Source organism: Eptatretus burgeri, chromosome 1 (genome assembly GCF_056783735.1).
Source record: "Eptatretus burgeri isolate ZD-2024b chromosome 1, Ebu_testis_v1, whole genome shotgun sequence".
Taxonomy (NCBI): domain Eukaryota; kingdom Metazoa; phylum Chordata; class Myxini; order Myxiniformes; family Myxinidae; genus Eptatretus; species Eptatretus burgeri.
Genome location: NC_140961.1, coordinates 88,049,499 through 88,072,849, shown reverse-complemented (window position 1 = coordinate 88,072,849; position 23,351 = coordinate 88,049,499). Strand labels below are relative to the sequence as shown.

Here is a 23,351-nt window from a genome sequence, read left to right as displayed (position 1 = left end):
AATGGGGCCTACAAAACGTCCTTGTGCACGACATTTTTGGTGTACACTACTCCTTGTGAAGAAGTCCCCTGATTTGTGCACGTGTCTACTTTGATGTACAAACACCGTGTTGAAACTTCTCAGGTCACAGTACCGAGAAAAACGTGACGCGACCGCTAGGAGGAGCACAAAATTCGTCCTTCAGTTTTAATATATAGAAGATACCATATTTCGTGTTACATTTTTTGTGTCAAATTCACATTCTGAGGTAGTCAGCATGTGCAGAAGAGGGTTTTACATTGCAGACGCTATTTTCAAGGAGTGGAATTACACCTCTCAGCGGTGACGGTCTGTCGACGACAGACGTAATGACGTCAGCAAATGACCTATGATGTCATGACGTCCTTACGCCTCTCAGCGGTGACGTCACACGTCACCATGTAAACGAATGTAAAACGAAAAGTGTTTATTCTGCTTCAGAGTTGAAGTTTGGCTATTGCCACTATGTGCAATGCACTCTTACAGGTACGAAGTTTCTTTCAGTCCAGGTCACAGTACCGAGAAAAATGTGACGCGACCACTCGGAGGAGCACAAAATTGGTCCTTCAGTATTAATATATAGAAGATACAATGTTTCTTTGCTCAGGTGTAACCAATCACCTTCAAAATTACACAACAAATTTAATTGGCCGACACTAGTGTTAAATTGTCGTGATTCTGATTATTTCAAAATATAATCAGCTGTTCCTGAAGGTTTCCTCTGCTGGGTAGTGCATTTCACAGCAAGGACTCAAACATCAACACCAAGGAGGTTTCTAAAGATCTCTGGGATAAAGTTGTGTAAAGGCACAGATCAGGGAATGGGTATAAAAATATTTCAAAGGCCATCAATATCCCTTCGAGCAGAGTCAAGCCAATCATTAAGAAGTGGAAGGTGTATATTTCCACCAAGACCCTGGCAGGCTGTCCCTCCAAACTCAATGACCAAGTAAGGATGAGACTGATTAGAGAGGCCACCAAGAGGCCAATGGCAACTTTGAAAGAAAAATACCAGAGGAAAACAAGCTGCCCTCTGCAAGAAAGCTGAAATTTTGCCGGAAGTTCACCTTTCAGAATGATAACAACCCGAGGCACACAGCCAAAGCTGCACTGGAGTGGCTAAGGAACAAAAAGATAAATGTCCTTGAGTGGCCCAGTCAGAGCCCCGACTAAAATCCTATCCAAAATTTGTGAGATGACTTGAAGGTTGTTGCCCATAAATGCTCCCCATGGAACTTGACTGAGCTTGAACAGTTTTGTCCAGAATAATGGGCAAATATTGCCCAATCAAGGTCTGCAAAGTTGGTAAAGACCCATTCCAACAGACTCAAAATTGGAATTACTGTCAAAGGTACTTCCACCAAGTATTAACTCAGGGGGGTGGACACTTATCTAATCAATATATTCTCGTTTTGTATATTTAAATAATTTTCTGAAATTTGTACAATTTCTTTTTCACTTGGAAGTTGTGAGATACGATGTGAAAATAAAGGCGGAAAAAGTCTGATTTAATGCAATTTAATTCCAGTCAATAAGGCAACAAAAGGTAAAAAAAAAAATTGAAAGGGGGGATTGACGTCAGCACGTGCAGCTTTGTATGTCTCTATATGTTTCTATCGGCTCTATATGTGTGTATGTATATATATATATATATATATATATATATATATATATATATATATATATATTGTTGCGGATTTGCGCCCGCCGGCGTGTGAACGGCCACGTAACTCGAATCGCGGCACGTCGCCCACCGGACGGACAATCCAGTCGTGACCCTCTCGGACTAATGCCGGGAACCAGTCACGGGTGGACCTTTCGGTCTCACCACGATCGTGCCAATCGGCCCCCGCGTGGGATAGGGTTGCTCGCCAAATTCGACCTACCTAAGTACCCACACGGAGGGTAGACCGGGCGATCGCACCTCGCCGCAGGTCGACTTCGGACACGGGCCACTTTAAGCGACCCGTTCCGTACTATCGGGATAACCGAGCGGTGTTATTCGTCGGCCTCGACGGTTCGATTAATTATCGGGCATTTTAGCCCACGACCAACCCTTTACGTGAAGCAAGATGGAGATTCAATAGAGGAAAAGACGAAGCGAAGCGGGAAAACAGTTCAACAATAAGCACATTTATTTCGCGATGAACGGAAAGCACACATATACAATTCCACCAAAAGCACATGTAAAAGAAGAAGACAATGCAATATTACACAAAAAGCAAATGCAACAATGCAGATCTAACCGACTACCGGGCACACGGCAACACTTATACAATTTTACTTCACAGACGGCGCCGACAACACATATTCCCAAAGCAAAAGAAAAGAGAACCACCCTCCAGGATGAGGGGGGTAGGCGGGCCTGGGGCCGAGACCGTGTCGGGCCTACCCGTCTGATGATGAGACGCAGAGCGGCGGTGGCGCCTCAACTCCGCGGGCCTCGCGGACAGTGTCTGGTAGGGGGTGGGAAGGGGGCCCCCTTTGTCGCACTATCTCAGCGCGGGGGGAAACAGGAGGGGGTTGCTGATGCTCGGGGGGAAGGAGGATATCACCCTGTCTCGGGTCCCGCAGCGAGCGTCTCCTCCTCCACCTTGGTCGCGTTGCTGGCCTCTCCCTGTGCAGCTCCCGGCACCGACGCGAGCACCCCCTCGTCCGCCTTCGCCGCCGTCACCTCTCCACAGCTCCGTCCTCTTCACTCTTGACTTCTCCCACTTCTTTCCAGCTCCACCGACGACTCTCTTGAACTCCGCACAACTCTACTGAACTTTTTCCTGAACTGACTGACGCAGCCGTTTATATAAGCCCCGTGGCTTCGCTCTTTCACCCTTGACCCTCTGCCTCCGACCCTTCACCTCTCTTGCTGGCTCCCCATTGGCCCGAGGAAAAGTGGGCGTGAATGCTTTTTGATCCATGAATTTGCATATAGCGACCGCCCTCCAACGCCCTGGAGGCGGGGCCAAATCGCCCCTCGCTCACCGATTGGACGGAACAAAAGTGGGCGTGAGTCGTTTTTGATCCGTTTTCTGCGGAAAGTCCGTGATGTTTTTGAACACGCTGCTCGGTGCGCGCCCCGCACGAATCCAGCATCGGTGCCCACGAGTGGCGCGAGATGGTGTGGATGCGATGGTGGCGAGTTGTGACGGTAAAGGTCGTGGCGGTTGTGGTGAAGCGGCGTTGTGGTTGGTGGTTGTTGTTGTGAAGCGGCGTTGTGGTTGGTGGTTGTTGTTGTGAAGCGGCGTTGTGGTTGGTGGTTGTTGTTGTGAAGCGGCGTTGTGGTTGGTGGTTGTTGTGTGAAGCGGCGTTGTGGTTGGTGGTTGTTGTTGTGAAGCGGCGTTGTGACGTGGTTGGTGGTGGTAATAATGGCGGCTGGTCCAAAATAAAGATAGTAAAAGAAAAACGGCTATCCTGAAGAGTCGCAGCCCGAGTGAATGACATTTATTCCCTCTAGACAACGGGTTTGGGCCTAACTACACATATACTTACAGAGATATCTCACCTAAGGGACCTGAATGGTGGTTTGTGAATTTCGTCAACCTCAACAATATATATATATATATATATATATATATATATATATATATATATATATATATATATATATATATATATATATATATATATTGTTACGAATTTGGGAATTCGATTGCACACAACATTCAGGTTCCTTTAGTCAGCTATGTCGATAAGTGCTTGTTCCCTAGATAGCTCACCTTCCATTGTTTAAATGTTTTGAAATCGATTAGATGCACTGAGGATCGATTTACTAGTTAGGGAACGAACAATGGAGACATCCCTCCCCCTCTTCTGCGAAGAGGAAGAAGAATCCTGCCGTCTCCTTGACTCATGATGTCAACAACTCCCTCCCACACGTGGTTGAGCGGGGGGATGGATCACGAGGGCATGAGTCACGCCGAGCGTGGGGGAGGGGGTTGGGAGAAGGATAAGAGGAGATCTTTTCTTTGTTCGTGTGGAGGAGTTGGAGAAGGGAGTCGAGAGTAGTCGTTCAGCAGACCTTCGGGTCCTGTTTGGCTTGGGTTCAGGTTGAGGTCTTCGGAAGCTTTTTGCTTCAGCTGGCTCAGTGATTTTCGGGTGAGGCCTGGCTCGGGAGGAGGCTTTTTGGAGGCTTCTTGCTTTGGTGGTTCAGTGAGCTTCGGCTTCTGTTTGGCTCGGGAGAGCTTTTTGCTTCAAGCTGCCTTGTTTGGAAGAAAGTTAAGCCGGTTGCTCAACTCGAGCTGCGAGTGGTGGCTTCTTCTTCTTCTTCTTGTTTCGTGGAGCTCTTTGTTCTCCATTTTGGGTCCCAGCTTGGTGCGACTCGTCGACCTTTTCTTGGAGGTGGTTCCTCGGGGAAGCAACGCATCGACGGGAAGGATCGGTGCCTCGTCTCACCAGCACGTGTTGAGAAGGGCGGGAGGATTCGTGGGAGCTCGAGAAGGATCGCAGCTCACTGCGATTGGATCCAGCTCGCTCTCGCTGGAGCCCGGGTCCGAACAACTTGAAGACCACATGAGGTGGAGAGGTTCGAGATAGGCTCTGGGTTTCAGCTCACCTGTCCTCCGAGCTGGAGCCCATTATTAAAGGCCTCTGCCACCATTTCTTGGGTGTCTGTGTGTGCGTGCGTGTGTCCGTGGGCCCGTCTAATAAGTAGGAAATTGTTAAGTGCTTTGTGTGCTGTAAATGCTTGCATTGCATTTTGTATAGATGGTCGTAGTTCTTTTGTCGTGCTTTTGTTGCTTGTATAATTGCATACGTGTTTTGCCTTGTTTAATTGCATACGTGTTTTATTATAATAAGTGTCCTTGTGTGAATGTAAACCTGTTCGTTGCGTCCATTCCCTCATTGAACTGCCCCATCTTGCACTCAGAATATATTTGGTTTTAAATAGCCGGTAAAATGATCGGGTCCAACGGGACTGCGTGATAATACCCCGCTCGGTTATCCCAAAAGGAAGTGAGCTGCTTAAGCAGCTCGTTTCCAAGCTGTCATGTTGAGGTACAATCTCTCGGTAACCTACCCGCGCGAATAATTAGGTAAATCGAAGATTTAGCGATCGGACCCTGTCGCGCACGGGTAGAGTGCGGACAAGGTTGTGGTGTGGTTAAAAACACACTTGTGGCTGGTTTCCGGCGTTGACCGGAAAGCCGCGACTGGATTGTCCGTTCGGTGGGTGAAGCGACCGCTATTGGTTCGACGCGGTCGTTTGCACGCCGACGGGTGGGAATTCTACAACAATATATAAATATATGTGTGTGTGTGTGTGTGTGTGTGTGTGTGTGTGTGTGTGTGTGTGTATACACATGCATGCACACACACACACACACACACACACACACACACACACACACACACACACACACACACACACACACACACACACACACACACACTTGAGATGCCTCGATGGGGAGAGGAGGATAAAGATAAAATGGGACACGATGGTCTTTCTTGCTTCATTACCAAACACCCCAGACAATGAGGTTTCACATGAAGTAATTTTAATGAATCTCCTTATCGGATGTGAGGCAGTTGCAATACAAGCTTGCCATTGGCTGATGCTAGAAATGGCCAATGTTGCTAGGTCAGGCAAAACAGCTTTTTACAAGGATTACAAGAAAATTATGCACAGAAGGAAGCCATTCGGCCCATTATGCCTGCGCCACACCAATACCAGATTTAATAAATCCGTCAATACCCATTCTCTTTGTGTGCACCATTTTGGCTGCTACACTCGTACTCATTTCGCTGACCTCAGAAGGATGCCAGGCTGAATCAACCCCCTGGTGTTAATTCAGTGGTAACGTGGCTTGAACTCAGGACCCTCGGATCCGAAGCCACCACCCTAACAACTACGCCAACACCAGGTTCAACACCACCAAGCTTTGTGACTGGTTTGACTGATAAGGCCCATCCCCTCAACCTCAGTTATATGTTATTGTATCTGGGAGGAGGTTAACAGGAAATTTGCTCTTGACAATGGCTGGTGGTGGCACGGTTAAACCCTATGTTGCTGGCCGAAACATTGATCTGTGTGGTGCAACTCGAAGTTGGAATATGTATAATGGATGCTGTGGATATACATCTATCATCAACACTATTAAATATCAATGTGTTTGTGTATGAGTGTGTCTCCTCCATAACTCCAAAACCTTGAAACATATCAGCTTGAAACTGTGTGTGCATACGAAGGGAAGTCCAAGGAAGTGCATGAATGAAAATTGGGTCTTTGAGTTAATTAAAGCACCCCTTTGAAGATAATTAATGGCCTTATTTAATTGGATCCTTTATCAGGTGCATCCTCGGCCACCTCACTCCACATGGGTTCTGAAGGTGCTTCATGGATTACCTCGCTGCAGTCTGAAGCCAGCATGTTTTTTGGTCTGCTCAACCATGCCTTGACATGGAACAGGCCGCAATGATTTCTTCACGATAAAGTCTTTTTTTCACTTTCCTCACTGATATTGAATGCCTGTTCATCATAGATATGAATCGCTGGGTATATTGCAATGCTTATAAATGTCCGGTGCTGCCAGCGTTTGTGGCTTTATTTCATTTCTGCACATATTATAACATTGGAGAATCTCTTAAACTAAGCAGAATTACAAAATTTAAGTTCCAGTACTGAACTTTTCATCAGCTCCAACTCTTGACAAAGTGTTAATTTGTCCAATTCGGACATTGCTTGGGCATTTCTGAGTGCATGGGTTTATATGAAGGATGGCAGTCAGTAATTGTTTGCCAAGCCAGGCATTCTGTTGGAGTGCTTGCTTGTTCATTTCAAAGCCAAGTAAGACCCATTGCTTTGCTGATGGAAATACCAATGTTTGTGTCATTGCTAAAAAAACAACAACAGAATAAAAATTTCTTCACCCTTTAAAAATCACGCAAATAAATTATTGAAACATCAGCTGCTTTTTCGTATACTTTTCACACCTGTGTTGCAAGTAGAGCGACCTGCTTTGTGATGCTTTAAAAGGTGGTGCATAATCAGCGTTTTCTGAATGTAATCAATATGAGAAACAGGATTTCATGAGACTCACATCATTATGAGTGAAGAAGAAGATGTAGGATGAGATTACTTCCCGGTTTGAGAAAGAACATGGCGGTTAAAGAGAAAACGCTGTTTGGGCGTGTTTTAATGCCCGGTAATGCCGTGGTATGCTGCCTACCCTCCCTTCATGCTTTCATCCCTTCCCCTCACTCTGCCACCCTTTTCCCTCCCCTCTCATTGCCACCCTTTTCCCTCCCCTCTCGTTTCCACCCCTTTCCCTCCCCTCTCGCTGCCACCCCTTTCCCTACACTCTTGCTGCCCCCCTCTCTGCCACCCCTTTCCTTCCCCTCTCTCTACCACCCCTTTCCCTCCCCTCCTGCTGCCACCCCTTTCCTTCCCCTCTCGCTGCCACCCCTTTCCCTACACTCTTGCTGCCACCCCTCTCTCTGCCACCCCTTTCCCTCCCCTCTCTCTGCCACCCCTTTCCCTCCCCTCCTGCTGCCACCCCTTTCCCTCACCTCTCGCTGCCACACCTCCCTCCTCTCGCTCCCCTCACCCTATCCCCCCTCCTCTCTCTCTCGTATATCTTACTCCCCCCCCTTTACTATTTTAATCAGCAAAGCAACGGGTTGTATTTGCTCATATACATATATACTGTATATACACATGTCTGTGTAACAGTTCCCTGTCTCATCTTTGTAATAATTACCTTTGACTCAATTGTTCAGATCTACGTCTTTGAAATTAATTTTGATACCATTGTAGCACAAGAAAAAACGATTTTTTTTGTATTCAACCTTTTTATTATGATGTCAAAAATCGTCTCAAAGGTGTAGAAAAAGCCTTACCGCAATGGTGATTTGTAAAGAGCTGTGGATGACTTCAACAGTGTGGTAAGGTAGTGAACAGATCAAAGAGGTAACAGCAGGTAGGTCCTCAGGTGGAGAAGGGGTAAGGCTGCCTGTGAGAGTTGGCATTGATTGTGTTGCAAGTAGTGGCAGAGGTAAAGGCTGTGGACAACCATTGTCTCTCCACCATGACCGGTGGGCTGATATTCCAAAAGTCATCACTGAACTATCCTGTTGGGAACAAAAGATGTGCATGACAATAAAAGAGCCTAAACATTTTATCTGTTTTGTAAATTTAATTTTGATCACTCTTGTTTTGGAACGCACATTTCATTGAAATTTTTTAAGTTAATGATTCAAGCAAAAAGCAAACTTCATACAAGTACACCAATCATGGAATGTGAGGAGTACAAAGTGAAAATGAGAGTGAGAGTAAGACGACGGAAGGAGATGAAAGCTAGAATGGAAATGGTAAAAAAAAACGAAAAAAAAACAAACGTAAATGTATTGGAAAGTTGTAGTTAGTGTGTATGTGAAATGTATGCTGCTCATAAGGTGAGACGATAAACAATGTGGTATTTTCTCTGTATTCTCTTCTCTGCATCAAAAGGACAGAAGGCCAGATGAAGGCCCAACAATTAAATTATTTGTCTGATAAGGCTAAGTACAAAGATTGGGTTGAAACACATGTCTTTGGGGGTTGGGGCAGGAATTTTAAAGCTATTCAGGGTGCAGGAGATAACTCACACATACCCATGGTCATAAGGGACTGGGATATTTCACATCCACCAACTCATGCTAGCAGACAGGACATCAAGCTTGACGTCCTTCGGAGGGACGGCACACTTTGTGATTCAACTCCTCATTACCTCCATGAATCACAAATCCCACAGTTTATAATCGGGTCTGCACTCAAACCCAGAATAGGCAGCTCAAAGGTGAGTGCGATACCTCTGCACGATCCTGTTGGGCTGTGGAATTTCTTAACAAAGAATAATTGATGATGCAGTGTTTCATATATATATATATATATATATATATATATATATATATATATATATATATATATATATATATATATATATATATATATATATATATATATATATATTGAAGATTGATCAATTTGCATTCAACATTTTAGTTAAAGCTTCTCACTTTGACATAAATACATCACGACTTTGATGGAATTCGATCAATTTTCACAAGTATTTAGTATTACAATCTTTCACATCTGCTAAACTATATGGACATTTACATCATAAACAAACAAAAAAGATGCAAGTACAACTTGGTCCATTTTCATCACATATGCATTGGCATTTATTGATAAAACTCTCAAAATAAAACGAGTCTAGGAAACCATTTTCACGTACCTTTCACATCAGTAAGTGGTGCAATGTGAGGTTATAGTAACGTAAAAAGAGACATAATGATTTTAGAGCCAAATTGCACGTTTGTGAACAGATCCTCGTTTCCGTTACGCCGTCTCCGTGAAGCATTTCATCTCCAGTCAAGTGCCATTTGGGAAATTCACAGTTTTGCTGAACATGAGAGCATAAGATAAGACTCGTAATGAATGCGGAACATCGGAGGATTACTACTCTTATAGTGTCAGACACTCTTGCACAATTTTCACCAAATTGCTTTCCTTCAGTGGAGTTTACCTGCACTTGAGAGGCCTTTATCAGGGCAATTTGTGGTGTTGTAGGTTCCTCACTTCTCATGCTTATCTGAACTACACTGGTGAAAATTGTAAGTGAATTCCCAAGCAGGAACCTTTTCAGAAACATCATGTGGGAAATATTCATGGGAGGCATGATAAAAGTTCCACAAACGAGATACCCAATCATCTGAGAAACAAAAATGCTTTTATAGTTTCCAGCCACATTAAAAAAATAAAATAACGTTGGCAGTTCTTGGACTCTGATGAGTATTTTGTTCCCAGAACTTTATGAATGTCCCACACACGGTAAACTACTATGGTTCAGACACCCAGACTAAAATTTAAGTGGGTTTCTATATTTTCCTTAATTGAAGATTTACAAGGATTGCATTTTTGTTCAGAACTATTTACTTTTGGGAATCAAGAGGTGATATAAGAATCCTTACAGCAGTTTGATTCCTGGCCTGCCTATAAAACTGTTGGATAGGTACTTTGCAGGCAGAATGTTACATCACAAACTGTGCTGTCCCACGATCTCTTTTGTGAAGAGTTGGTGAATTATCCCAAGTACCCTGAACAAATGAAAAATCACCCAAATCACCTTCAGTCGAAAGCCAGTCCCAGCCAGCTGCTCCATGAAAGACTTGGTTGCAAAACGTTCACCAGCGGACCTCACAAGGTGGGAATAATTGGGGTCTTAAAGCAGTAGTACACAAGAGCGAAAATTGCTTTGCAATAAATGTCCCCTACCGATGTGATATTTTCGAAGTCCAAAAGGCATAACTCTGTGAAAAATTGACAAAACGTCCTGAAACTCGAAATTGTTCTGTAGCGTGTCATGGTGAAGCCACGTACCAAGTTTCCGTTGAATATTGTAAAGGGTATGGGAAAAAAAGTCTGAAAAAAACCACAGGATGGATGGATGGATGGATGGATGGCAAACCTGTAGTCCCCTCCAGTGAAAACGGAAGGGGACTAATAAAGATTGTCAAAGTTGTATAAATAAAGTGTGATGGAGGTGTGATGAAGGTAATTCGTTTTATACAATGTTCAATACATAATTAAATTAAAATTAATGTTTAAAGAGGTATAAAGGCATAGAGATAAAAAAATTACAGGTTTACCGCCATTTTCCCCAGTATCTCTTACATCACCCTATCGAACACATTACATTAGTTATTTGTGCCTGTCGTATGTGTCCATTATGACATTCTTTAAAAGAGTAAGATTTCTGGTTGGAATTATTTTCAATTTTTCAACTGTCAGGCAGGCAAACAGTAAAAGTATTACCTCAATCCTCTCTGCGCATGTGCAGTCAGGATTAATTCTAAGCCAAGGCACATTAAAACAACAGACATGTCTTCATATTCATTGTCCAATTCGTGTTCAAAATATAACATTCAATTTAAATACTTTGTTCCTCGATCATAAACTGATAACACAGACCAATGGACGGATGGACTGATGGACAGACGAGCATGAACCAATTGCTGAACCCCACTTTTCGCTTCGCGTACATTGGGTAATAAGGCCATTCTCTGTATGTCTGATAACTCAAGAATTAAAACGCTGAGCCAATCTCCACCAAATTTTGCATACATGCCTGGGGTACCCAGGATCAGGTCAAGGGGCATTAAATAATGGTTTTGAGGGTGGGTAAATTTTGCCAATTCTGAAAACTAATACTCTCAATCCAGGAGGGAGCGAGTATTGAGATTTTCCTGCTCCTGAAGGGAGCAAGTTTTACAATTGCTAAAAGGAGATGCGTCCGTTCGTCCATTACGTAAAGAAGAGACAGCAACTCAAGCATTAATGTAGCAGTTTATGCTGTCGTAGAATAATAAAAATGGTGCCATTGGAAAGTTAATAATCAATTTATTTTGTTGGAAAGTAAAATAATCGATTTACTTAGAACAAAACTTCATGTCCACTTGAAAATGATTAAGAAGCCTGTTTTTAAAGCCTGTCTTTTGCACATTGAAGAATAAGAAGCCTGTGTGGGAGCTGAATGCAGTGGTTCCAACAGTAATGTTTATTATTCTGCAATCACAGGAACCCTTCAGAAGGATATGGAAGTAACACACAAAATTGTATGGAGTAATACTTCTTGAAGTCACATAAAAGTATATAAAAGTACACAGAAGGAACACACAAGCAACAACACCAACAGCAACGATGACAGCAGCAACAGCAACAGCAACAGCAACAGCAACAATTAAGTGTGATAAAATATCCTTTTTCATGTGTTTCACTTCATGTATGTATTTTTGTATGTAAAGGCATACCAGCTGAAGTACCCGGCATTGCCCAGGGAAATTCAATGAAATATGTATTTAAATATTTCCTGCATGACAAATTGGGGAAAGTTGACCTTATGGTTTCGTATGAATTACCAATCTTGGGTGTTGCAAAATGTGCTTGGACCGCTTTCCCTTCTTTTAATTATATATATATATATATATATATATATATATATATATATATTTTTTTTTTTAAATACAGCAAATCACTATAACCTCAACATGTGATCATCAGAAAATATATTACTCGATCGTTTTCGTGAAAATCTGAGACAGTGTAATTAACATACTCACTCAAGGCATAAACACGGAAGTGTTGTAACAAATCTGCGGAAAGCAATCTTTGTAACAACAGGTGCATGTGTAAACACTAATAATTAGATTTGTGTTGTTGACACCAAATCACTATGTACAACCTCAACATATGCAATTTTTGCCTCTGCATGTGGACTTGTGCTGGTGCTGTACCAACTGATCCCTGCCTGGGGGAGGGGATATTGACACCATATTTCACTCCTGGGAGTGAGTATTCCTCGTCACTTAAATACATATTTTCCTGGATGATAAAGGAAAAACAAAGTAATGAGACCCAGAATAGGAAAATGGGGTCCCGGATGCAAATATACATATTCTGATCCCTGGTTCAAATGTTAAGGAAGCAATGTTATCAAAAATAACCATGAATAAACGTGGATTATTAATATGTAAAGAAATCATTTTGACATGCACCAAAATTGTTTGATGAACATTTACATAATTTTCAAGTATTTCAACTTTCTTCATGAAACAATACCACTCATCTCAACTTTCTCTTCCTCATATGTAGCGATTTCAATTGTCACCATGCTAATTTGGTGGGTGTTGGTACCTCTATTATCAGCCATGGCACTTCAGCAAAGGACTTCTGTGACTACATGGAAATGAGTTGATCTGTGAACTTTCCAACCTCAACTTCTCCCAATGACAAATCCTCCATTCTCGACTAGGTGATGAAATACTCAACCACAAATATCTCCTGTTCTTCCTTTGCTCCAATTGGTTCATCTAATAATCATCATCACACCATTTTAAAGCTTTTTTCCCTTGGCAGGGGTCAGCTTTCTGTGGGCTCCAATCATGGTACCCTTTCTTGTGGCAATGTTTTTACAGCCGGAATCCCTTCCTTCACGCCAACCCTTTAGTCACCTTCGACACGCAGTGATAATTACCAGTATACTGGTGCTCATTTTGCCGACCTTGGAAGGATGAAGGCTGGGTTCAAACTCAGGACCCCGAGGATCCCAAGCCACCACCCTAACCACTAAGCCAACACCAGGTTAATTGGTTCATCTGATAATATGCTTGTGAAAGTCAACATCTCTTTGGTTATTGTCAGAGAGCTGCCTCAATGACAGAAAGCCTGGCATTTCACCCAAGCAGGTTGACAGGAACTGCATGCAGCCATCTCTCTTCAGGACTGGCCTCCCATAGCTGCTGTCCCTGATGTTAACTTAGCCTGGGAATTCTTCCACAGAATACTGCTCTCTCATATGCACAGATTCATACCATCTTGTTTTCAATTATCTTACCCCTTTTCCAACTCAAGGCACACTGAATCTTGTGGTGAGGCAGTTGCTCTGAAACAACTTGCCTTCTCTTCCTGGAAGGCAATTAAATCCAACAAAAGGCAATCTCAGTGCATTCCAAAAAGTCTGCAAAAAGTGTGTATCCACTTTCAGGAGAGCCAGAAAACATCTGTCCAACCTCAAGAATGAACTTCCAAACTTGTCTCCCTCCTGTAAACCGAGTGGCACCTTGTAAAATCTGTCTCTGGAGTATGCTCCCCTTCCACCCCTTCCCTCTTCCCTCTTCAAATGGCACTACAGCCGACTTCATTCAGGAGAAGACTGAATGCCTCAATTCTGTGTTTGCTTCCAAATCTTGTCTCTACAACCCCTCACACCCATACTTCCCTGCCGTACCCGGACTATGTGTCTTTTGAACCTTAGAAGGTAGAGGAGGTTCTTTCAACCCTCTACTCTGACTCTGCTACTGAACCAGAAAGCATTAGCTCACATGTCCTCAAAACCTGCTCTGCTGCTATTGCACATCCTCCCTCTGCCCCTGCTCTGCTGCTGTTGCAAATCCTCCTTCTGCCCTTTTCACCCCGTCATTTGCATTACGTCATCTTCCCTCTGCTTGGAAATCCACCATCACTGCACTACATAAAAAAGGAGCAAAAACTGACCCCTTCAACGACAGACCTATCAGCTTACTTCCATTGATCAGCAAGGTCATGGATTCCATCAATGCCTTTTCTCCAACAAACTCACCTCAGATCACGAATTTAGTTTCAGACCAGGACACTCCACCTTTGACATGCTGCTTCTACTTGCCCAACAATGGATGGAGGCTATCAATGTATGACATGAGATCAGGGCCATCTCTCTGGACATATGTCATGCTTTTGATACAGTCTGGTATTCTGCTTTGGTCTCCAAACTCTATGCCTATGGCTTCCTGACTTCCTCCACACATGGCTTCCTGACTTCCTCAACTCTCAGGCCAGTGTGTGGCAATCAATGGAATACTTTCATTTTCTCTCCCTGTCTGGTATGCTGCAAGGCAGTGTTCTGGGCCCAGCAACAAATATTCCTGATATGCATCAATGATCTCTATGACTCTCTGGAAAATCCCTTTTATCCATTTACTGATGACTCCACCCTCTGCTGTGACATCCATCATCCTTCAGGCAGGTAGGCTGCAGCTTCTTCCCTCTCTTGAGACCTTAAAAAAATCACAAACTGGTCAAACATTTGGAATATGTTTTTCAATCCTGACAAATCTCACACTCTCATGATCTCTCTCCGAAAGGACCATCTGGCAAACCCTACTATCTATTCTTAAAATCCTCATGAGGAAGTTTAGTCATTCAAACTCCTGGGTCTCACTCTCAGCCATTATCTTTCTTGGACAAACCATATTTCAAAATTGGCCTCCAAAACCAGCTGCCGACTGGGCAACCTCCATCCATAGAAAGTCCTTCCTTGGCATACCTGATCTCCTATTCACCTGCAAGGCCTTCATCTGCAGCTTGATGGAGTTCTGTTGTCCCCTTTGGACAGGCTCCCCTGCCTCACATCATATTCCACTTGATGTCATGGAAACCAAGGCCTTAAAGATCACTGGAATCCTCCATGCTGAGGATGAGTATCATTTCACCATCACAGACAGGTCAGCGGTCTCTCTATTATCTATTGCTCCCTTTCTGGTCTTGCATGCTCTGCTCTTTCTGTGCTTTTTCCCCATCCCCCCAAGGTTTCTGCAAAGCTCACATGGTCCATCATCAACCCACTTCTGGTGAAACAACTGAAATCCAGGATCACTGCTCACCTACACTCATCTATTCCTTCTTTTTCCCACCTGTAGAATTAACTTCCACATCCTCTTCAATATCATTCTTCCCCCCAGGTCTTCAACACAGTGTTCACCACCATCTCAGATCATCCCCGATCCTAAACCATGATCTTTTTTATCCTCGTTAACTCCCCCTAAATCCCTCCCCCTTCCAAATTTCCAGTTTTCCCTCCTTCGAGTTTCCTTCTATATCGATTTTGTCCATCCCATTCATAAGTACTTTGCATCCTGTTTTTGTCTGTTATGTCCTTATCCGTTGACTCTTCACTGTACTAGCTCTTCCACGAGCCTTGGCAAGGTATAAAAAAACAAAACAAAAAAAAACCGCTGCATCTAATTATACATTTTCATATATTAACATAACCATTTGACCTCCTCTTCCTCACTCCTCAAAACTCATGTGTAGACACCATGGTGAGCAGACAAATACAAATAAACAAATCATGTTCATCGATATACCTCATATACTTCACCAAGTTGTGTTCATTCAGAAAAGTTTGTGGACTGGTGTGACTACTATTATTTACTTCTTCACGTCAACAAGACAAAGGAAATTAATTTTGATTTTCGCTGCTTAAAAGGTGGCCATAATTATTCATGATTATCATACAGAACAAGTTTCTGAGCACAAGTATTTGGGGACAATGATTGATCACAAATTGAAATGGAGCAAGAATTCCCAAGTGCTCGCCGGTAAAGCAAACCAAATTCCCAGCAGAAGGGCAGGAATTTGGAATTTTGCTAAGGTGCTGGCAATAGCTCGTCTTCTCTTCGTGAAAGGCACTGTGGGATCTTTAACATCCACCCACTCAAGCCAGCAGATGGGATTTTCAGTTTTAGCATCCATCTGAGGGACAGTACACAATTTATATTGATATTAATTATTTCAATAAAATAAACAATTTCCCTATGTTTCAGTACTTGTGTATCGACAGACCATATGGTCGAGTCAGAGTATCCGTTAATACAGAGTTCCTCAGAGCTGGGACCTTTCAGCTGAGAGATCGTCAAAACGGTCTTTTGACACTGTGTTCAATATTACTTCACTTTACCATTCCTCAAAGTCGCCCAAATGAGCCAAAAAATCGACGGCAACCACACATGGAAAGCAGGTAGCTGAAACACTCTTTCGTATATAATATATATGATCTGAATACCCTGTCTATATATTACATGTGCTGCTTCCTCAGCATCACGTGTAACGACTTACTCTGGCAGGTCCCTGTTACATGGCGATATAACCTACTAGAAACTCACGGATCATACTTTGCTTACCACAGTCTAGCTTTTGATCCCCCCCCCCTCCATTTTCACTTCATATATTCTTGTCATTCGTAATGTATTGAAGGACAAAGCATTATCACAAGATATTCACATGTCATTATTTGTATAGTATGGGCGAGTCTTATGCAAAGCTTGAAAATGATGGTCCTCAATTTCATATTCAAGACACATGAAGAAAATGCAAGAGGTCAGGAAAGAAAGACGAAGACAATCATGGGCACGAACAAGTAAGAGAGAGGGAGAGGGAGAAAGGGAGAGAGAGGGAGAGCGAGTCAACAAGCCTTTGAACGTGGTGAAAACTACATTTTAACACATTGTGTGCAGCAAAATTTACCATATATTGTAATGTTAAATAATGCATGGACTGTTATTTAATTATGAGAAAACATTGGACTGCAGAGATAAAAATCAGAGTATATTGTATGACATGAGTAAACAGTACTCTACATTAAAAAGTGAACAAAGGCTTTGCGATTTCATTACCGTACAATCAACAATTCAAAAATTACAATGAGTACTTTCTCAAAATATCTTTCTTGAATCTAAACTTAAATGTGGTATTTGTTGGGGAGATTCTTACGTTAATACATATGGAGTTCCACATATTTTCAACAGTGTGCATTTTTGTGCCAAGGAAGCCACAAGATTTAACAAGTGTATGTTTGAAGAATTTCTTGGAGGGTAATTGTGAAGGGCAGAATTATTTAACTGAAACATTTGATTAAATGAGACTGGTAATTGTTAGTATAAAATCTAAACATGAAGAGGGAATTTTGTAATCGAAATATGTATTCAATTCTAAGAGTATTAAAAAGCAGAAATAGTAGGTTTGTTTGATCATCATACAGTGCATCTGCACAAAGTCATATGGCCTTTTCTGCAGCAGGAGAAGAGCATTCATTTTTGATTTATCGTGTGCCCAGACAATACTACAGTAACTTGGATGTTGCAAAATAATGTAACTATAAACACTGAATAATGTTTGAGTCGGTAAATAATAGTTCAGGTTTAATAATATACATATGCAATGTGATAGACATTTATACTTTTGCTATTTGTTCATCCCGACTTAAGAACCCATCAGTTAATACACTTACAAATTTTAAATTATTTTTCTTTTCAATATTTCCACTGTCATATTAATTTTCGATTAAAATCATTGCAGAATATCCTTGAGCCCTTAAAGTGTGTAAAATTCGTTAGTTATCGCATCATGACCAAAGGAATTAATATTTAGTAAGTCAATTATTTTCAATACTTCACCTTGGTCAGTTGGGGTGAAAAACAATGAAGTAGTACATGAATCGACGAGAATATCTTTATCATCTTTTTATTATTTGGTATTTTAGAAGCCTGTTTACATCCAATATTTATAAAATTATTATTAAAACCATTCACAATATCGTTGGGATTATCATAAACAGCATCATTGTGAGTGTATTTTTGTTGTAATGGGGTGTGTTTTGATTTGCCAAGTCCATCGTTCACTATTTTCCAAGTTGCAGACATATTGTGTCTGGCATTTTCTCAGATTTTTCGGTCTGATAGTCCACTTTCCCAGACTGACACTCTGCTCTTGCAGTCTTGCTGTCTGCTATTCCAATCTGACTGTCGCTTCTTCCTGGATAACTGTTCATTCTTCTTGTCATGATGTTGACTCCTCTTGTCTCTGTCAGTTTCTCCAATCTTGATGTGAACTCTTCAAGGATGAATGTCAGCTCTTGGGGTCGAACTGTTGGCTCTTCTCGTCTGATCATCAACTTTTCTTGTCTCATTCTCAGCTTCTCCAGTCTGCCTTATGGCTCTGAATATGATTGTCGACTCTTCTGGGATTGTTACAGTTTCTGGAACAGACAGAATAACAAAATTGACTGACTAATGTACTTGAAAAATGTTTAATTTTACAAGTAATGAAAAATCACTGATAGAGTGACACTTGGCGAAATGGAATGGCATTTGGTAGAGTGGACACCTTTGTCAGGCTGAATAGTTTAAAATTTGTATCCCACTGAAAGGTCGCATCTGAATCCGGACCTTAACCAAAATCGAATCAGCTTGTTCTTGTCACCTAACCAACTCAACCACCGAGTTTTGTTATAACTCATCCATAACTTTTTTAGATATCATGCTAAACATAGTTTTTGACCCCATCTCTCAATGGTGAAGAATCACTTGAAAATTAAATAATTTTAATTTCTGGATCTGGATTCGGATCGACACCAAAATTGAAATGATTCGTCCTTGTCTCACACCCTGTCCGATGCATGTCCAAATACAGTACCGACTCATGTCCAATACAGTTCTCACACCTGGCCAATACAGTGCCGATGCATGTCCAATGCTCACACCTGTCCAATAGAGTGCCCGTACAATAGAGTGCCCATGCTTTTCTATCCCCGATTACATCCTTTAAAAATCTCTTCCATAAAACATTTGTTTTTTCCTAAATTTCACTATGAAAAGGGCAATCTTGTGAGGAAAGGAACTCCTATTTTTTCACTGAGGGGCACTTTTCTCAACAAGGTACTTTTAACACCATGAAAAACATTTCTTGATGGAAAGAATGCCCCTTTTGTCATATAAAGGAAACTTTGTCAGCATTGATAAGGGCACTTTCACACTTCCATTAGGACACATTTGATTCATAAAATGACACTTTACTCCGATCAAAAGGGCACTCTTTAGAGAGAAAATGGTACTTCTATATCGGTCAACACAGTGGAGGGGGGGGGGAGGAGGAAAAGTGCCCCCTTGCCCCACCTCCAGTTCCATCACCCGCAGGCAATGTGTGGTGGATCGGTACAAATATACTGAGCATGTGTGTGGTTGTGAAGGCTGCCAGGAAGGCTTAAAGGTACACAAACTCACCTTTAAGTCATCTAGCCTGGGTTCGATTCCCAACCCAGCGATAAACTGTCCTCCCGGTGTTTTGCATGCTGGGCCATTCATCAATGTGTGCGCCATCTCTCGGATGGATGTTAAATGGGCGTCCTAATGCCTGTTTGGCAGCGTTCGTTGGTGGATGTTAAAGATCCCATGGTGTCCTTCGTAAAGAGTAGGTGAGCTATCGCCGGCACCATGAACAAATTCCAAATTCCTGCCCTAACTAGTTGAACGTCAGGCCTGACCAGTCAATTCGTGAGAACTTGGGCCAAGCTTCCCCGAGCTGATCCCACAAGAAAGGTGGGATAATGATGGCCGTAGAAGAAGAAGAAGAAGAAGAAGAAGAAGAAGAAGAAGAAGAAGAAGAAGAAGAAGAAGAAGAAGAAGAAGAAGAAGTGTGTGTTTGTGAAGAGAGTAATTCCTGTCTTCCTCTTCACTTCCTGACAAGATGAATGTGCTATCACTTGTAATGGTGAATATGGTTATCTGCAACGTATAAGGAAGTTGTAACATTTCTAGGGAAATAAATTTTATGCGACTTTTAATATTCCTTCATCATTATTCATCTTCTTTTCCTCCTTACACCATTAGGTGCATAAGGCTGCCAGAGGCAGTTTCATTGGCTAGGCCGCTGGGGTGCGAACATGGATTTGTCGCCACTCAATATATGACACAGGATACTTGACTGCACGCGCAGGACTTTGTAATATGTTCAGGTGTCAGCAAAAGCTCACCTTCTCTTTGTGAAGGACGCGTCCACCAACTAATGCCTTTAACGTCCACCAACTAAAGGAAGCAAACTGCATGTCCAGTTTAACGTCTATCCGAGGGACGGAACACACATCCGTAATGGCCCTGCATGTGAAACACCAGGATGGTAGTTTATAGCTGTGTCAAAATTTGAACTCAGGATAGCCAGCTCATAGTCAAGTCTGCATACCTCCATGTTATCCTGCCAGCCCTTGTTACATGATAGCTACTTCAAATACTGAATAGAATACCACCTTGTGGCCCTGATCAAAATATTCCACAGGCCATATCTGGCCCACAGGCCAGAAATTCCCCACATCTAATTTAAAGGATAGAGTATGGACAGATCCCATGAATCTGCATCTCTTGGAGAGGGGAAGTTTCTCCCTAAAGTGCCCCTGCACTGACCTCAAAGGAAAACTCCATCACGAAATGAGGGTATTTTATACTCTTACAGACACGGGGTCTGTAGTTATCACGAGGAAGGTCCTCAGACTTTCGCCTGACCTCTGGTTCTAAGGCCTCTGCCACAAATATCTCTGCAGTCCGATAATTTGCTCGGCAACCATGGCTGCCGATAGGAACCGCAGAGCCTAGCAGGGTTTTTGCTCCTTGGTTAAACGTTACCTTACCGTTGACACGGAAACCCTAATTAGGGGTCACACCCTCACCAGCCACCTCTATATTTATCATATAAGTCCGAGCGAACCGTGGATGGCTGTTGGCTAATCACGGAGCCAACCAATGGGCAAAACTTCCCATCTAACTAAACTTACACATAATGTCGGACCAATAGCGGAAGGACAAAAGTGAGCGGGCCAGAAACATTTAAGAGTTCAATCAGTACATTTTTTCAGCAAGAACAAGAATAAGAATCATAAATGGCAGTTATTTACGATAGCAATCGTGAGCATGTATTTACAATGGATTGACAGACATCACAATGAAAAAGGCAAAAAGCGAACAGTAATTATTCTTAACGCTTATAGAGCTCACTCGCACATTCTTATTTATGCTAAACACAAGACATAGGCATTAATCATTGTGGGGAAATGTAGAGAGGAAGAAGAGAGGAAGTATATAAAGTGCAGAGGAGAGCATGGGTATGGCTCCTCCTCACCTTACACAGATGCATGTAAGCTTGTACTGCATGCAGACTCGTGCAGTGCGCAGCATGCAAGCTTGTACCATGTTCAGACATGTGCCGCATGTAGCGTGCAAGCTCGTATCATGTGCAGACTTGTGCAGTGCACAAGCTTTCCCTTGGTGTCTTTCGCGGTCCGAACAGGCAGATGTGAGTGTAGGCTTGGCCAAAGGACTCGTGGTAAGGAGAGCTTGATGGATGAGAGCGATACAAATCAAAAGTCCCTGCACATAAGTCGGGTTAAGAGCAGAGTTGAGGCCACTCCTGGATAATAAGATGAGTTCAGAGCCCTCCTGGCAGGCGTCGTGCCAAGGGCACTCCTGGCAGGCAGTGTGTGGTGGTTCGGAGCACGATGAGACAAAACCCCCTGGCAAACAGGGCTAGTGGTTTATCAAACGCTCGGCAGATTGAGACGTGCGATGGATCGCGACATGTGGCAAACGAGAGCACTTGCTGATCCACAAGTCAAAGCTGCTTGAATGCCTCTTGTTCAGTCTCTCCATGGACATCCACTCTCCTGTGGAGGTTAAAACCTTCTGCTCTCACAACCAACTTGATTCACTTGTTTGCACATCTGCTCTCCTCCGAAGGTCAAGCTAATCTGCTCTGCTCGGAGGTTAAAACTGATTTGCTCTGATCTGCTTTTTCAACGACTTGGTGGAGTGGGGGGGGGGGGGTGAGCAGCTTAGCTCTTAATGTGTTGTTTTGCAAGAAGTGAAAGGAAAGAAGAGACCAGTGCAGAGCTAATGATTGTCTCCATTGTGTCGAAATTTGGGGTTTTGCATAAATTGAAAAGAACTAGTCTATTTATTTTCAATGTCCGACTTCAATAATTTTTTGTTTGAGTCAACAGGTTCTGTTATTGTGCATGGCAGCACCAGAACACTGGTACTCATTTCACCAACCTTGGAAGGAAGACAGGCTGAGTCAACCCCACCTGGTGTTAACTCAGTTGCCACTGGAGCTCAAACTCAGGATCCTAGGATCCTAAGCCAGCCACCCTTACCACTAAGCCAACACCAGGCTTAGTCAACAGGTAATTCTGCTCCATTGTTTTGAAGTAATGGCGATTCATGACGTGGGAATTCGTGACGGCTGGTGGGGGGTGGGGGGGATGGTTTCGGATGTTGAATGAAAAGGAGGGAGGGATTTGAATGAGAATGGGTAGATTGTTGTACTAAAAGTTGGAAAATCAAGGGACATTACACAGGGATGCTAAACTCACAATGCATCTCTATCACGAAAAAAAATACCTCTGTACAAAAGGTAGGATCTGTCGAAATACATAAATTAATGAAATATCTATCTGGAAAAAAACCTACATGTCTCTGAATGCATATGGGGGTCTTTTCCATAACCACACCAATACCTTTGTTTCTGGCATACAGTGTGTGTTCAGGGAAGTAACTTTCCCCAAGGTCAACGGCCGTGTTTGACTGGTCAAGTCCTGCGTTGTCTGTATGTGAGTAGATAATTTGTGTATATGACAGCTCTTCCATGAGTTTTAGAAACTCAGAAAAACTTTAGACATGAAAATCTACCTGTGAGAGAAAATAAGTGAAAATCTGACACATCCATTAAATAGTTCACCTCGGTGGCATAAAATTTGTGAACATTGAATTGCTGGTAGACACCAGTAAATAGGAAAGGATTTGGAGAAGAAATGTTTAAAATCAAGGAAAAATAATTATTGAAAGAGAAATGGAATGACATGAGATTAATAATTATTTGTTCAAAAACGACGTAAGTTTGGTTTTGTATGTAGTATTATCCTGTTCTCAAAACGTTTTGATAACAGGATAATATTATTATTATTAATATTGTACAAAAATACTGATAACTACATACAGCTTACGTGATGACTTGTATCATCATCATTATCATCATCATCATCAATACATCATCATCGATGTACCACACTCTTGACAGAGTGTTGGTGATGCCAAAGTCTCTTGGCAAGCATTCTGCTGGGTTCCTTGCCATTGTCTTCCCAGCAGTCAATCAGGGCAGGAGTTTGCAATTTGGCCAGCCTGCCGGTGATAACTCGCCTCGTCTTCCTGTTCAAGGTACGATA

At 42.6% G+C, this 23,351-nt stretch overlaps 1 protein-coding gene across 3 annotated transcripts in view; it reads right to left on the bottom strand.

The window, feature by feature from the left end:
- LOC147034914 (sodium/potassium-transporting ATPase subunit beta-1-interacting protein 3-like) overlaps positions 1-23,351 on the bottom strand; it is a 512,142-nt gene that overhangs the window by 161,412 nt on the left and 327,379 nt on the right. For all 3 annotated transcript variants that reach the window (XM_085891090.1, XM_085891081.1, XM_085891093.1), the window contains one exon: positions 7,855-8,085. In XM_085891090.1, coding sequence (XP_085747216.1) covers positions 7,855-8,085 — 231 coding nt within the window. The remainder of the gene's footprint in view (positions 1-7,854; positions 8,086-23,351) is intronic.